We start from the raw sequence: 13,023 nt of genomic DNA on the forward strand, positions 1-13,023 counted from the left end.
TGCCACGTTGCCTGCTGTCACATGTTGTGGATTGTCACTTGCCACGTTGCCTGCTGTCACATGTTGTGGATTGTCACTTGCCACAGCGCCTGTCGCACATTGTGGATTGTCACTTGCCACATCGCCTGTCACATGTTTATCACTTGCAACGTTGCCTGTCACATGTTGTGGATTGTCACTAGCCACGTCGCCTGTCACATGTTGTGGATTGTCACTTGCCACGTTGCCTGCTGTCACACATTGTGGATTGTCACTTGCCACATCGCCTGTCACATGTTTATCACTTGCCACGTTGCCTGTCACATGTTGTGGATTGTCACTAGCCACGTCACCTGTCACATGTTGTGGATTGTCACTTGCCACATCGCCTGTCACATGTTTATCACTTGCCACGTCACCTGTCACATGTTGTGGATTGTCACTTGCCACGTCGCCTGTCACATGTTGTGGATTGTCACTAGCCACGTCACCTGTCACATGTTGTGGATTGTCACTTGCCACGTCGCCTGTCACATGTTGTGGATTGTCACTTGCCACGTTGCCTGCTGTCACACATTGTGGATTGTCACTTGCCACGTTGCCTGCTGTCACACATTGTGGATTGTCACTTGCCACGTTGCCTGCTGTCACACATTGTGGATTGTCACTTGCCACGTTGCCTGCTGTCACACATTGTGGATTGTCACTTGCCACGTTGCCTGCTGTCACACATTGTGGATTGTCACTTGCCACATCGCCTGTCACATGTTGCGGTCCGGATTGTCACTTGCCACATCGCCTGTCACATGTTGCGGTCCGGATTGTCACTTGCCTGCTCCAATTGTCCCTTGCTGTGTCCCAGAGTCAGGACCAGGGTTGTCAGCAATGTCAGGCAGCAGAGAAATTATTTAAACTCTCTAAATTCCCGCGCTGCCTACACAGAGAGGAAGGGGGGGGGGGGGCTGCTGGGCGGGCAGTGAGAGATGATGTAATCTCTCTACTCCCTCCCGCTTACCAGCTCGCTGATTGGCCAGCACTCGCTCAGGCATAGACACTCACCAAGCCAAGCCGCCCAGCCCACAAGTTCTCTCACCTGACACCCGTCAGCGGAGCCGCCCGCACTTTTAGCTGTCACTCGCCCGCACACTATGTCACTCGCTCCCTCACCAGCCCACCCAGCTGCCCACAGCCTGGCCTGCTAGCTCTCACCCATCCACGGCACTCACCGGCCATCCGCTGTTAGATTTCAGGGGGGGCCGTCCCGCTGACAGAGAGGGGGGGGCGATCGGGGGAGATATACAGTGCAGACAGCTCACGGCTCTCCTCTTCCTGTCACAGCGCCACGGCTCTATTTACCAGAGAACTCTGCAGCGGCGCTGTGACAGGGAGAGGAGAGCCGTGAGCTGTCTGCACTGTATATCTCGCCCGATCGCCCCTGTCAGTGGAGCTAGCTCTAATTTCATTCCCCGTGATGCCGCCTTGTTTCCTGCCGAGAATCATGCACAAGTGGCTGCCCTGCCTACTGTTATCACCGCAGCGGGGAACATTACAGACAGCGTTCGTTTGAACAGCTGTTTTCCCCGCTGCGCATAGACACTCCCCCTTGGACGGATCTGTCCAATCGCGAGCAAGGGGGAGTGTCTATGCGACTCCCCCTTGCTCGCGATTGGACAGATCCGTCCAAGGGGGAGTGTCTATGCGCGGCGGGGAAAACAGCTGTTCAAACGAACGCTGTCTGTAATGTTCCCCGCTGCGGTGATTAACGTGGCGGCGGCGGCGGCGGGGGGCCGGATTAAAAGGTCTGCCGGGCCGTATACGGCCCGCGGGCCGTAGTTTGCCCAGGTCTGCTCTAAACTGACCCTTAGTCACTCTCCTTCCTTCACATATCTATGTGCTGCTGGTCTCTTGGTTAAGGGTACCTTTTTAGAGCTTTATTCCTGTGCTAAACATTTTCTGCATGTATCCCAGCCTTACCTACTACACCCCATAGTTCTCCTCTACTGCGACAGTCACGACCCTTTAGAAACGGCACAATTGTGCCCTTTTTCAGTGCGCATGCACCGATGATGTTGGCGCAAGCGTATATGGTAAATATCTTCTAAACCGTGCAGGTTTAGGAGATATTTACAGTACCTTCAGGTAAGCCTTATTATAGGCTTACCTGTAGGGAAAAATGGTGTGTAAGGGTTTACAACCACTTTAACCAGCACAGTACTTTTTTTTTTTTTTTTTTTTTTTCTTATTTGGCAATACAACGGTATATAACCGTGTTTCACTTGGGCTGGTCTTACACTGATTGAAATGTGGCCAGTTTAGAAGGGACCGGTCAAATTTCATTCAGGCCGGGTTTACACCTATGCAAATTGAATGCGCGTTTCCTCGCATTCAATTCGCGTAGCAGGAGAATGTGACGTGGCTCTCTTTGGAGACGGTTCAAGTATCTCCGCAGCGGGTCCGGTGTGGTGTGCCAGAAAAACGCACACTCTTTTTGGTGCGTTTCAGGTTCTATTTCAGCCAAAAATTCGGGCTGAAAACGGATCTGAACCGGTGAACCAGCACGCACCAGACCCCTGCTGCGAGCCGCATGCGGGGACGGTGTGAACCCAGCCTAAGTGTGTGTGTGTGTGTGTGTCCATCCACGCTCCACGCTCAACGCAAGTCAGACGTTAGTCAACTTCTGTTAAAAGATTTTCCTCGATCAGGGGCGGGCTGCAGCCAAGAGCACATAAATATTCATCATACACAGTTTTCACATAGTTGTATTTGATCACTGTACAGTTACAAAAATGGCTAAAATTATGCAGACTTATTGAACAAACTTCACAGTACTATTTATTTATTTATTTATTTATTTATTTTCTTGGTCGGTAACATTAGACAGCAGCCAATGACTGGTTGCAAATGTGATAGAAATAGCAATATTTTCCAGCTCATCATAAATGTTTTCTCTGCTCCAGGCCTATGAGCGTTCAGAGAGTGAGGAAGTCGCATTTATTATCCAACTTGTAAGAAAGTTACTGATGATTATTGCTCGACCTGCAAGATTGCTTGAGTGTCTGGTAAGGAAGTAACATTTTTATACTAAATCTTAACATGCAATTTCTGCAATTGTAATATTTTCCTATTGTAAAATATTGCTTATGTAAATGGTAAGTAAAAATCAGGATCAGATAGGTCCTTGTTCCTGAAGTGCTCATAGTTATGTCGTTTTTTACTAATCTCAGAAAAGTGCGTTATTTATTGTGTTGTAGAGTAAAACTGTTGCTAAAATGTTATTCTGATATGTTCCTTTACTCAATGGGTTTGTGCTATCTTTGTTCACAGGAGTTTGACCCAGAACAGTTCTATCATCTTTTAGAAGCTGCAGAAGGTCAAGCTAAGGAGGGTCATGGAATAAAAATTGATATTCCACGCTATATTATTAACCAGTTGGGTCTTACAAAGGATCCATTGGAAGGTATGTTTGCAGTATTATAACCTAGTGTTGTATATGTATTTAGTATGTGCAAGCAAAGACCCTGCGCCTGTCTTCATTCAGGATCTTCTCTTGGGTTGTCCCAAGTCAAAGCTCAGCTCGCATTTCTACCATGAGACCTAGACCTTCAAGCCTGCAAAGTCCAGGGAGAACCCCTACTCTTCAGAGTGAGGGGGACACTTGTCAGGTGACTGGGCTAAGGACATTTCAGATATCCAGGGGCTACAAACTAAAGTCTCGCTCTTTTTACGCCGGCTTTATGCTGTCTCATGTGCTGTCCTGACACAAAAATGGTCAGATCTTTTGTCCTGCTGTCCTGTCCCAGATAAAGAGTCATTTTAGGAGTCTACTTAAACCTATTCACTCTACTTAAGTTAAAGGGAGGCATTAGTTCCCTTTCTGGATCTGAAGATTCTTAACAGGTTCCTTTATGCACACCAAGGATGCCTACTTGCGTATCCCAATCTTCCAATCTTTGTCAGCTACCTGCCTTTTGCTTTGGACATCCAACATGACCAGTTTATTGCTCTCCCCTTTGGTCTTTCTGTGGCACCTTCAGTGTTAACTCCTGCTCCTAGCTCTGCTGCACACTCAGGTTTTCCCATTTTGGGTTACTCTAATGACCTTGATGACCTGCTGAAGAAACAGTTGGCCCAGACCTAGTTCATTGGACAGTTCTCCATGTCTCTTTAATGAGATATCCAGGGTCCAAAAGACCCTGCATGTCTCTTCTGTGCTCTACTAATGTAATGCAGTGCAGATCGCACTGCATTACATTCTTTCCTGGCCGTAATGGCCGGGGAAACTGTCAACTGAAACCCAAAAGTGACGTCATATACACGTTGCTTCCAGGTCAGGAATAAGACTGGGAGAAGAGCGGACGTATGTCCACCCTCCTCCCTGCCCTTTACCTGGCAGAACCCACTATGCTGGTCCTGTCCCGCAGATGGGATACATAGCGGGGGCATGCGGTTGTCTGGCTGCACTTCATCAGGGTGTGTGGAAGCATTCGAGCGGCACAGCAGCCACCCAAATGCTTCTATCTGACAAGTGAACAGTAGTAGGGCTAAATGTTAAGGGCATGCTCTCGTATAGGTTGGGGGAGGAATGCCAGTTTTATTTAATTTTTCCTTTGGTATGGGGCTCCCCTTTAAACCTGCATCAGACATTAAGGGCCTGGTATGGATCGGTGTGTCCTACGCATTTTTTTTTCTATCTTTTAATGTCAGCATTTTTTTGTTTACATTTAGCTGTCAGCGGGAAATCCTGATGACCGCTAAGTCATCGTTTGTTAAGGATGCTGGCAACCACCTGCTCGTTAACCATAAGTCGCATCCAAGTCACAACCTTCCAAAGTAGCATCAAATTAGCGACAAGTGTGAATGGAGCCTCACTGATGCGACTTTAAAGCTACTTGAGTGCCAAAGAGTGTAAAGTTGCATCATAGTTGAACTACATGAACATAGCTATTTTGCTATTAGCCAAATAAAAAAGACACATCAAAATTGCATTGCAAAATTTGCCAGAAAAACGCATAAACCGCAACCTGCATAGATGTGAACCTAGCCATGTTAGTTTTAACAGGTGGATGTTCAGGTCTCTTCTTGTGTTTTTTTTTCAGGTGGAAGGTGCTTCAGTCTACTCTGAGTCTTCAAGCCTATTTTGTTACATGAACCTGTTAGGCCCCGTACACACGGCCGAGGAACTCGACGTGCCAAACACATCGAGTTCCTCGGCCAGTTCAGCCCTGAAGCCGCCAAGGAGCTCGGCGGGAGGAGAGCTCCCATAGAACAACGAGGAAATAGAGAACATGTTCTCTATTTCCTCGTCGAGCTCCTCGTCGGCTTCCTCGGCCGAAAGTGTACACACGACCAGTTTCCTCGGCAGAATTCAGCCAGAAACTCGGTCGGAAGCTGAATTCTGCCGAGGAAACTGGTCGTGTGTACGGGGCCTCAGTGTTTGCTGTGTTGCCCACACCCCAGTTGCATTGCTTTGGCACATCCAACGGTCTAATAGGATTTTTGACTTGCCTGCAAAATCCTTTTCTTGGAGTATATCACAAGACAGAGATTCCTCTCCTCTGCTCCTTATGACTCACAATGTTGACTATTCTGAACGTTTGGCTCTGCATCTGTATTTGTCCATAAAATAAATTGGAGTAAAACTCCAACAAGTCATCTTTATTTTAGCTTAAGTATGAGTTAACCTTTCATTCTACTGTCTCCTTCTGTCTGCAGAGATTGTTCAACTTGACCATTATGACTCTGAATCCACAATACAGTTGGAACATGAAGACTATCAAGAAGTAAGTGTAATCTTTGTTAACTTTAGCATTGTAATATTGAGGGATATAAATATCCTTGCTCCCAACCACTATTGAATAAATATTTAAAGCTTTATACAAGGCCACCCTTAAATAATATGATTTATATTTGATACAAATTTCCAAGGGAATAACTATTCTTGCTGCCCCTTTCAGCTATTCAAATGATCTCCTTTGTTCTCCAGTTAACCACTGGAAGAAAGCAAAAACTGACAACTTTTTCTCCTTCAAATACATGTATGTGTAAGGCTTTGTCTTCTCTTCTTACTTTCTGCATTTCAGACTTGCATTACGAGCACTCCTAACAAACGGAAACCAGGAGAATGTGATTTTGAAAACATCAAGTTGATCAGCAACGGAGCCTATGGGTATGCGATTCAGAATTGCAGTTAGCTCCCTTTGCAAAGACCTTATTAATAGATTTATGCTATCTTTGGAGTACTAAATATGTACCGATTGCCTGATGTTTGTTACTGGAAGGACTGAACTACCTGGCGCTCACTTGATTTTGGGCATTTGGAAATTGATCCAAAATACTGAATGCCAGCAGTCATTTGTGGCCCTGCTGGAATGTATAGAGTGGATTGTTTTTACCCCATCGATATCGAAATATGTTGCCTGTTCAGACCAAAATCAGCAAGATTGCATAACAATTGTGTGTATTTTAAAATGTGAAATGATTAAAAACTGCCAGAGCTATTCGATTGAGAAGCAAAGTAGATCTAACTCCCGGATCCTCAGGTGAAGGATTGTTTAACTGGGTGTGTAAGATCACTTTGTTTTTATCTATAGGCCGGTGGCAGTTTTGGACTCGATTAACACTGACTTGCAATTAAAATGGAGAGATAACGTATCTACATTTCCATCCGTTTTAATACGCGTTTACTTCTGTTGATGTGTGTTTTGACATGCATTTAAAAGCACTGCATTTTGCAGGGTTTCCTGTGTCATCATATTCTGTGGGTTAAAGGAGGAGTGAAGACCTATTCATTTTTTTGAGAGTGTTTCTGGCGATTTTTTGAGAGGTTTTTCAGTAAACAGGATGTGTAGCACAACAACCCTAATCCATTGTAATTGTGCTAGCACTACTGAGGAGGAGGAGGCGTATGAGGAGTTTGGGTCAAAGCAGAAGACGCTATTGAGTACATCCATTGCTGTTAGAAAGTGAAAGTAAAGGGCAAGACAAAATAAATTAAAAAAAGAACAAACTTAATCACAAAGCAAACTTTTTGTTTTCTTTACTTGCACTGCTTTGACTTGCGTTTTGCATGTGTATGCATTTGCATTTTAACACAATGAAACGCAGATCTACACAGCATTGTAGTGTGAACAGGACATGTTAAAAACATTCTTCTCTTCTTTTTCTTTGTTTTTCATTTTGGGTTTTATAAAAATAAATCTACCTATGTAGAGGCCAAAATAGAGGAGAACAAATCTTGGTGCATGAACATTTCGATTCAGAGAAATAAGAGACATAAAGGTCCGCTCATGTTCAGAAAAAATACTCCTAATACAGGTTGACCATTCTCATGAGGAGAAGTGTCCCCGGGGCCCAAAAGCCATGCCAAAATTATCAATAATAAACCAGGGAAATAAAGTGGAGACCGTAACATCTAGGAATTATCAATCATTACTGCTGTAGAGGGTTTAGCCAGCCATTCGGACCATACTTTATCGTATTTCTTTGGGAAACCCCTATTGGCATAGGTGTCTATATTCAAGGGTAACATTGACCAGATTTTTCCAAAAGGTAAGGAATGGGGAGAAGCTTTCTGACATGACAAAGTGATAGCCTTATGAGCATAAAAAAATAGAAGACCAATCATGGGCCATTCTGCCACCATGGGGACCAATTCCTCCACCAACCCCAGTAAACATATACTCATGGAGGGCACCAGAAAAGTCTTGGCAACATTATTTACCGCAGAGACCATCTCCCCCTAGTAGCCAGCTAAAAAGGAAAATATAGCCCTGTTTCGGGTGGCCGCCAAATAAAATCTCATAGGGGGACAGCCCATGTGGTTGTTTAGGGGTAGTTCATACAGAATATAGGGCTTTAGGGCCATTGGCAAAGCTTCCATCTATCCTTTACCTGTATCTGCTTTAATTTTTGCACATCCGTTTTTCAAAATTCCATTAAGTCTCAACTTTACCACTACTTTATGGATAAGGTGTGTGGAAAGCTTGCTGTATGTGAAGGGCTTCCATTACCTCTTTCATTACTTCCCCAGTAAAATGGGTTTCTCTGTCACTCAATAGTTTTAGGAACTCTATCTACAAACTATTTTGTTTAAAAAAAAATTTGCTGTTGTTTTTGCATTTGCTTAAAGCGGTGGTTCACCCTTATTAACAACTTTTTAGCATAAAATGAGGCATAGTAGCGCGAGCTACAGTATGCCTGTCTTTATTTTTTTAGTCCCGTACTCACAGTGTAATCGTAGAGACAAGATTCCGACTCCCCGCGGGGAATGGGCGTTCCTATGGAGAGGGAAGGTGATTGACGGCCGGCTCTGGCACGTCACGCTCCCCGAAGACAGCCGGAACAGGTCTCGGCTCTTCACGACGCTATACGGCGCCTGCGCACAGACTATGCGCAGGCGCCGTGAAGCGCTAAGTCCTATTTCGGGTATTTCCAGAGAAGCGTGACGTGCCATAGCCGGCCGTCAATCATGCTCCCTCTCCATAGGAACGCCCATTCCCCGAGGGGGGTCGGAATCTTGTCTCTACGATTACACTGTGAGTACGGGACTAAAAAAATAAGACAGGCATACTGTAGCTCGCGCTACTATGCCTCATTTTATGCTAGAAGAAAAAAAAAAAAAGTTTTTTTATTAATAGGGCGAACCCCCGCTTTTAAGCTACTGACAAGCGTTCAGGCCAGCCTGAAAACATGTCAGTGCACACTAAAGCGTACTAATAGGTGCCTATTCTGGAAATCTGAATGTAGTCTATTTGAATTCTTTGGAAAGGGAAATCTGGCTTGGGAGAATGCTTTTGGGGAACATGGACAGGCCACCCTGCATTGTACAGAGAACAAGTGCGTCATGAAGCCTTGCTGCAAGTGCACTAAATACAGGTGCTGCCCAATAGCAGTCAGTAAGTGCCACCATTGTGCCCTTAGCAAGATGACTGATGCCATGTGCCAGTTGTGCTAAAACTGGGTACAAACTCCTGGGTAGACACCACCAGATGCTGATGCATACATCAGAGGCCTTTGTTTGTCTCCATGTAGCTGGGCGAGTAAACCTGCAGCAAATCCATTGACTTAATGAAAAAAGAATGAGAAGGTCTTAAAGCGGATGTGCCATGGGAAAACAATATTAAAAGCCAGCAGATACAAATACTGCAGCTGCTGACTTTTAATATTAGGACACTTACCTGTCCTGGAGTCCAGCGCCGATCGCAGCAGAGGACGAGCGATCGCTCGTCTCTCTGCTGCTCCCCCCGCCATCCACGCTGAGGGAACCAGGAAGTGAAGCGCTGCGGCTTCACTGCCCGGTTCCCTACGGCGCATGCGCGAGTCGCGCCGCGCCCGCCGATTGGCTCCCGCTGTGTGCTGGGAGCCGAGTGTTCCCAGCACACAACGGGGGGGGGGGGTGAAGGGAAGTGACGGAATGCCCGTCTTTTGCCCTTGAATGCCGGGCCGGAAGTGGGTGCAAATACCTGTCTTTAGACAGGTATCTGCACCCCCCTCCCCCCTGAAAGGTGTCAAATGTGACACCGGAGGGGGGGAGGGTTCCGATCAGCGGGACTCCACTTTAGGGTGGAGAACCGCTTTAATATAGTCAGGAAGTCTAATAGCGGGAGCTTCAGACACATTTTTTAAAAAGGGTCCTTCATCTGCAATTCATTGTCCCATATGAGTTTGAAAGGGTTTGTAGTGGTAGCCTCAAATAGAGGAGCCATAAATTCTGATGCATTTGGAATCCAGTCCCTACAATATCCCACTAACACAAGGAAAGCACGTAGTTGCCGTACATTCTTGGCTTTTCAAATTTTTGTAGAGTTTTAACTCGATCTGGGGTTAGTTGACGGATTCCATGTGAAATGCAATGACTCAGGAAGATCACTTTCTCTTGGTAGTATTGAAGCTTATCTTTGCTAACTTTGTTGTTACTGTTATAGAGAAACATGAGAAGACTTGGGCCCCTTTCACACGGGTGGACCGTTCAGGTCCTCCTGTCAGTTTTTTAGGTGGACCTGAACGGACGCTCCGTGCACCTCCTATGGAGCGATAGATGTCAGTGGTGACATGTTCGCTGACATCCGACCCGCTCCGATCCGCTTAAGTGTGACGGATGTCTTTGTTTACTATTTTTGTGATTGTACATTTTTTGCCTGTGTTTTGAAAAAAATCAATAAAAACGTATATTTAAAAAATGTGACAGATGGAAACCCTATTTTCCATCTGTCTATCAGATGAAAACGGACTCTACGGTCCGTCTTCATCCGATTCCCGTAGAGGAGAGCGGCTCTCTGACAGGTCGGTCCCTGCACAGTGTGCAGAGACGGATCTGTCATCTGCCTGCTCAGCGGGGATCAACAGAGCGATCCCTGCTGAACAAAACGGAGCCTGTACACGGACATGTCCATGTGAAAGGGGCCTTGCTGTTTTGCTGCTACAAATTTGTCCTTTGTATCAGAATGAATAAGCAAATTGTGCAAATGTATGTTTGGGCGTGAGGGGGACCAGTGGTTTAATACTTGCTTTAATGCAGTATTATAATCAGAGGGGCTACTCACACAGCCTTGGGGCAATCTTGTCCATGCTAACTTTTGGGCATCATGGGTAAATGAAAAAAGTTAGCATCGACAAGATTGCCCCAAGGCTGTGTGAGTTGCCCCTCTGAATATAATACTGCGTTAAAACAAGTATTGTACCACTGGTCCCCCTCACACCCAAACAGTTTTGTGTTTTACTGCTGCGCTAATTTGCAGATCAACACACTGGTGTAATTTAGCCCTTAAATATTACACTAAAGGTCTGCATTCCTATTCTTCCCATTGATCCATTAATTTCCATCTTCACCATGAAACTGCTAGCTATCCTGGGTGCTCTTTCGCATTCTTCATTAACAATCAGTGAAAAACTTGTGAAATGTTAATATTCTGTTTTTAAAGGTCTGAGGTGATAGATGGTTCTCTTGTTTGAAAAATATACCCCTTTCCTTTTTTAGTGCAGTGTACCTGGTCAGACACAAGGAGACTAGGCAACGATTTGCCATGAAGAAGATCAACAAACAGAATTTGATACTGCGAAACCAGATCCAGCAAGTTTTCGTTGAGCGAGACATTCTTACCTTTGCCGAAAATCCCTTTGTAGTCAGCATGTTCTGTTCATTTGAAACCCGACGTCATCTCTGTATGGTGATGGAATATGTAGAGGGTTAGTAGTGAAATTCTGTTCTTTGTCACCTAATTTGCCTTACTGCTTCATAATGACCCAAATATGAGACTAGTATTACCGTATTTATCAGCGTATAACACACACAGGCGTAGAACACGCACCTTAACTTTAGGAGGGAAGTTTCAGGGAAAAAAACTTTCCACAGCACCCTGCGTTTAACACGCAGGTTCAGTTTACCCTCTATTTTCAGGGTAAAAAAGTGAGTGTTCTACACCAATAAATACAGTAACGTGTATTTGTCTTTATTAATGCATAGAAATATTGAAAAATGGATATAAAAATAAACATCTGTGCAAAATTAACTTTCACTATATTTTCAAAAATAAGACAAGTGTGTTGTAATATTACACATTGATCTGTAACACTCCCCAGATGTGTACAGATTTGTAGCATAAAGGTGTCCATTTATTAAGCCGTATTAGCTTTTTTTTCCTATATGACCTGTTCACACCATATTTAGCATAAAAATGCAATGCAAAAAAATGCAAAACCTAAACACTGATGTGGTGTTGCAATGCATCGCAGTACGAGTGCACAGCGCATTCGCATTAAAAACCTCATAATGCACGTCCACTGGTGTGAACTGAATATGATGTAGCAGCCTTTTAGCCTTTCACAGTTTATTAAGCAGGTCCATCTAATGCTACATCTGTCCCCTGCCACCTTTACATTGAGAACTGAGTGATAAAACACCCCTGATTGCTCAGTTCTTCCCTCCACTTTGAGCAGAGGGCTGTGACTGCTGGTCAGCGACTCCCTGCTCTCCTCTCCTACGCTCACTAGAGCGCCTGGCTGTGAAGGGGGCTAGCTCAGGCTCTTGGCAGATTGCTGAGAGGCTGAGCCCGCAGCTGGACTAGGCATCTAGGTGGGTCCTCCTGACCATATGGTTGGGATCTTTTTAGAGATTGGAGCGGCTCGGTGACATGCTGACAACGAATCACAGGAGTGCAGAACGAACCACACTCCCGTGATCCATAGTAAAAACATGGCCAAAATAGCTTTGACTATACTTTTTTTAAATGCCCTTTTTAGGGACTTATTTATTAAATACATCACTGAGACTTGAACACTGTGATAAACAACAAAAAGTCTTTTTACCAGCTTTTTACTGTTTATTAGATGTACACCAAAGTTATAATGCTTCCTGATTGTGGCACTTGATAATTTGCACATCCAGTGTATCGGCTAAATATCACATGCAGTTACTGGTATATCACTGTCTGTAAGTCTGTTTTCCTTACAATGTAATGCTATCTGTTAACCGTCGGTTATAGATAATACATATGTGTACAAAATACCCAACTCTTTTCATGCAAATTTTCCCCTAGAACATTCTTCTGTTGAAGTAGAATAGTTGTGTATATCACAGTAAGATGTCGTTTGCATCACAGCAGTTTTATTTGCATAACATTATAATCATATTTGTAACAGCAAGGTTAAGTTTGCATAACATATAATACTGGCTCGCCCAGAGAACAGCTGCACAAAGAAGGTGATATAGCTTTTATCAGATTGACACATAATAATAACTCTTGATCATTCTGTGCTTTGGTATCACAGCTATGGCATTTGTCAAGATTATGCAGGTATCGGCATTAAAGATGTTTTAAAGGTTTTAAATTTTATTTTAAAGTGGATGTATACCCTCACACGTACCCAGTGAAGTGAACAGCCTCAGATGATGCAGAGATGAAACAATCCTCCTACATACATTTTACATGTATATCTGCTGTCTTCAGCTATATATTCTCTTCCTAATTCACCTGTGGGTGTGGATTCTTGTCATACACCGTGAGACAGCTGATTGGAGGAAATAGACCAGCTCTCTGCTAATCTATT

The 13,023-nt window shown here is 44.5% G+C and overlaps 1 protein-coding gene across 3 annotated transcripts in view; it reads left to right on the forward strand.

The window, feature by feature from the left end:
• MAST3 (microtubule associated serine/threonine kinase 3) overlaps positions 1–13,023 on the forward strand; it is a 251,058-nt gene that overhangs the window by 182,177 nt on the left and 55,858 nt on the right. For all 3 annotated transcript variants that reach the window (XM_040326886.1, XM_040326891.1, XM_040326895.1), the window contains 5 exons: positions 2,937–3,038; positions 3,304–3,436; positions 5,692–5,759; positions 6,060–6,145; positions 10,955–11,163. In XM_040326886.1, coding sequence (XP_040182820.1) covers positions 2,937–3,038; positions 3,304–3,436; positions 5,692–5,759; positions 6,060–6,145; positions 10,955–11,163 — 598 coding nt within the window. The remainder of the gene's footprint in view (positions 1–2,936; positions 3,039–3,303; positions 3,437–5,691; positions 5,760–6,059; positions 6,146–10,954; positions 11,164–13,023) is intronic.

The sequence above is a fragment of the Rana temporaria genome, chromosome 1 (genome assembly GCF_905171775.1).
Source record: "Rana temporaria chromosome 1, aRanTem1.1, whole genome shotgun sequence".
Classification (NCBI taxonomy): Eukaryota; Metazoa; Chordata; class Amphibia; order Anura; family Ranidae; genus Rana; species Rana temporaria.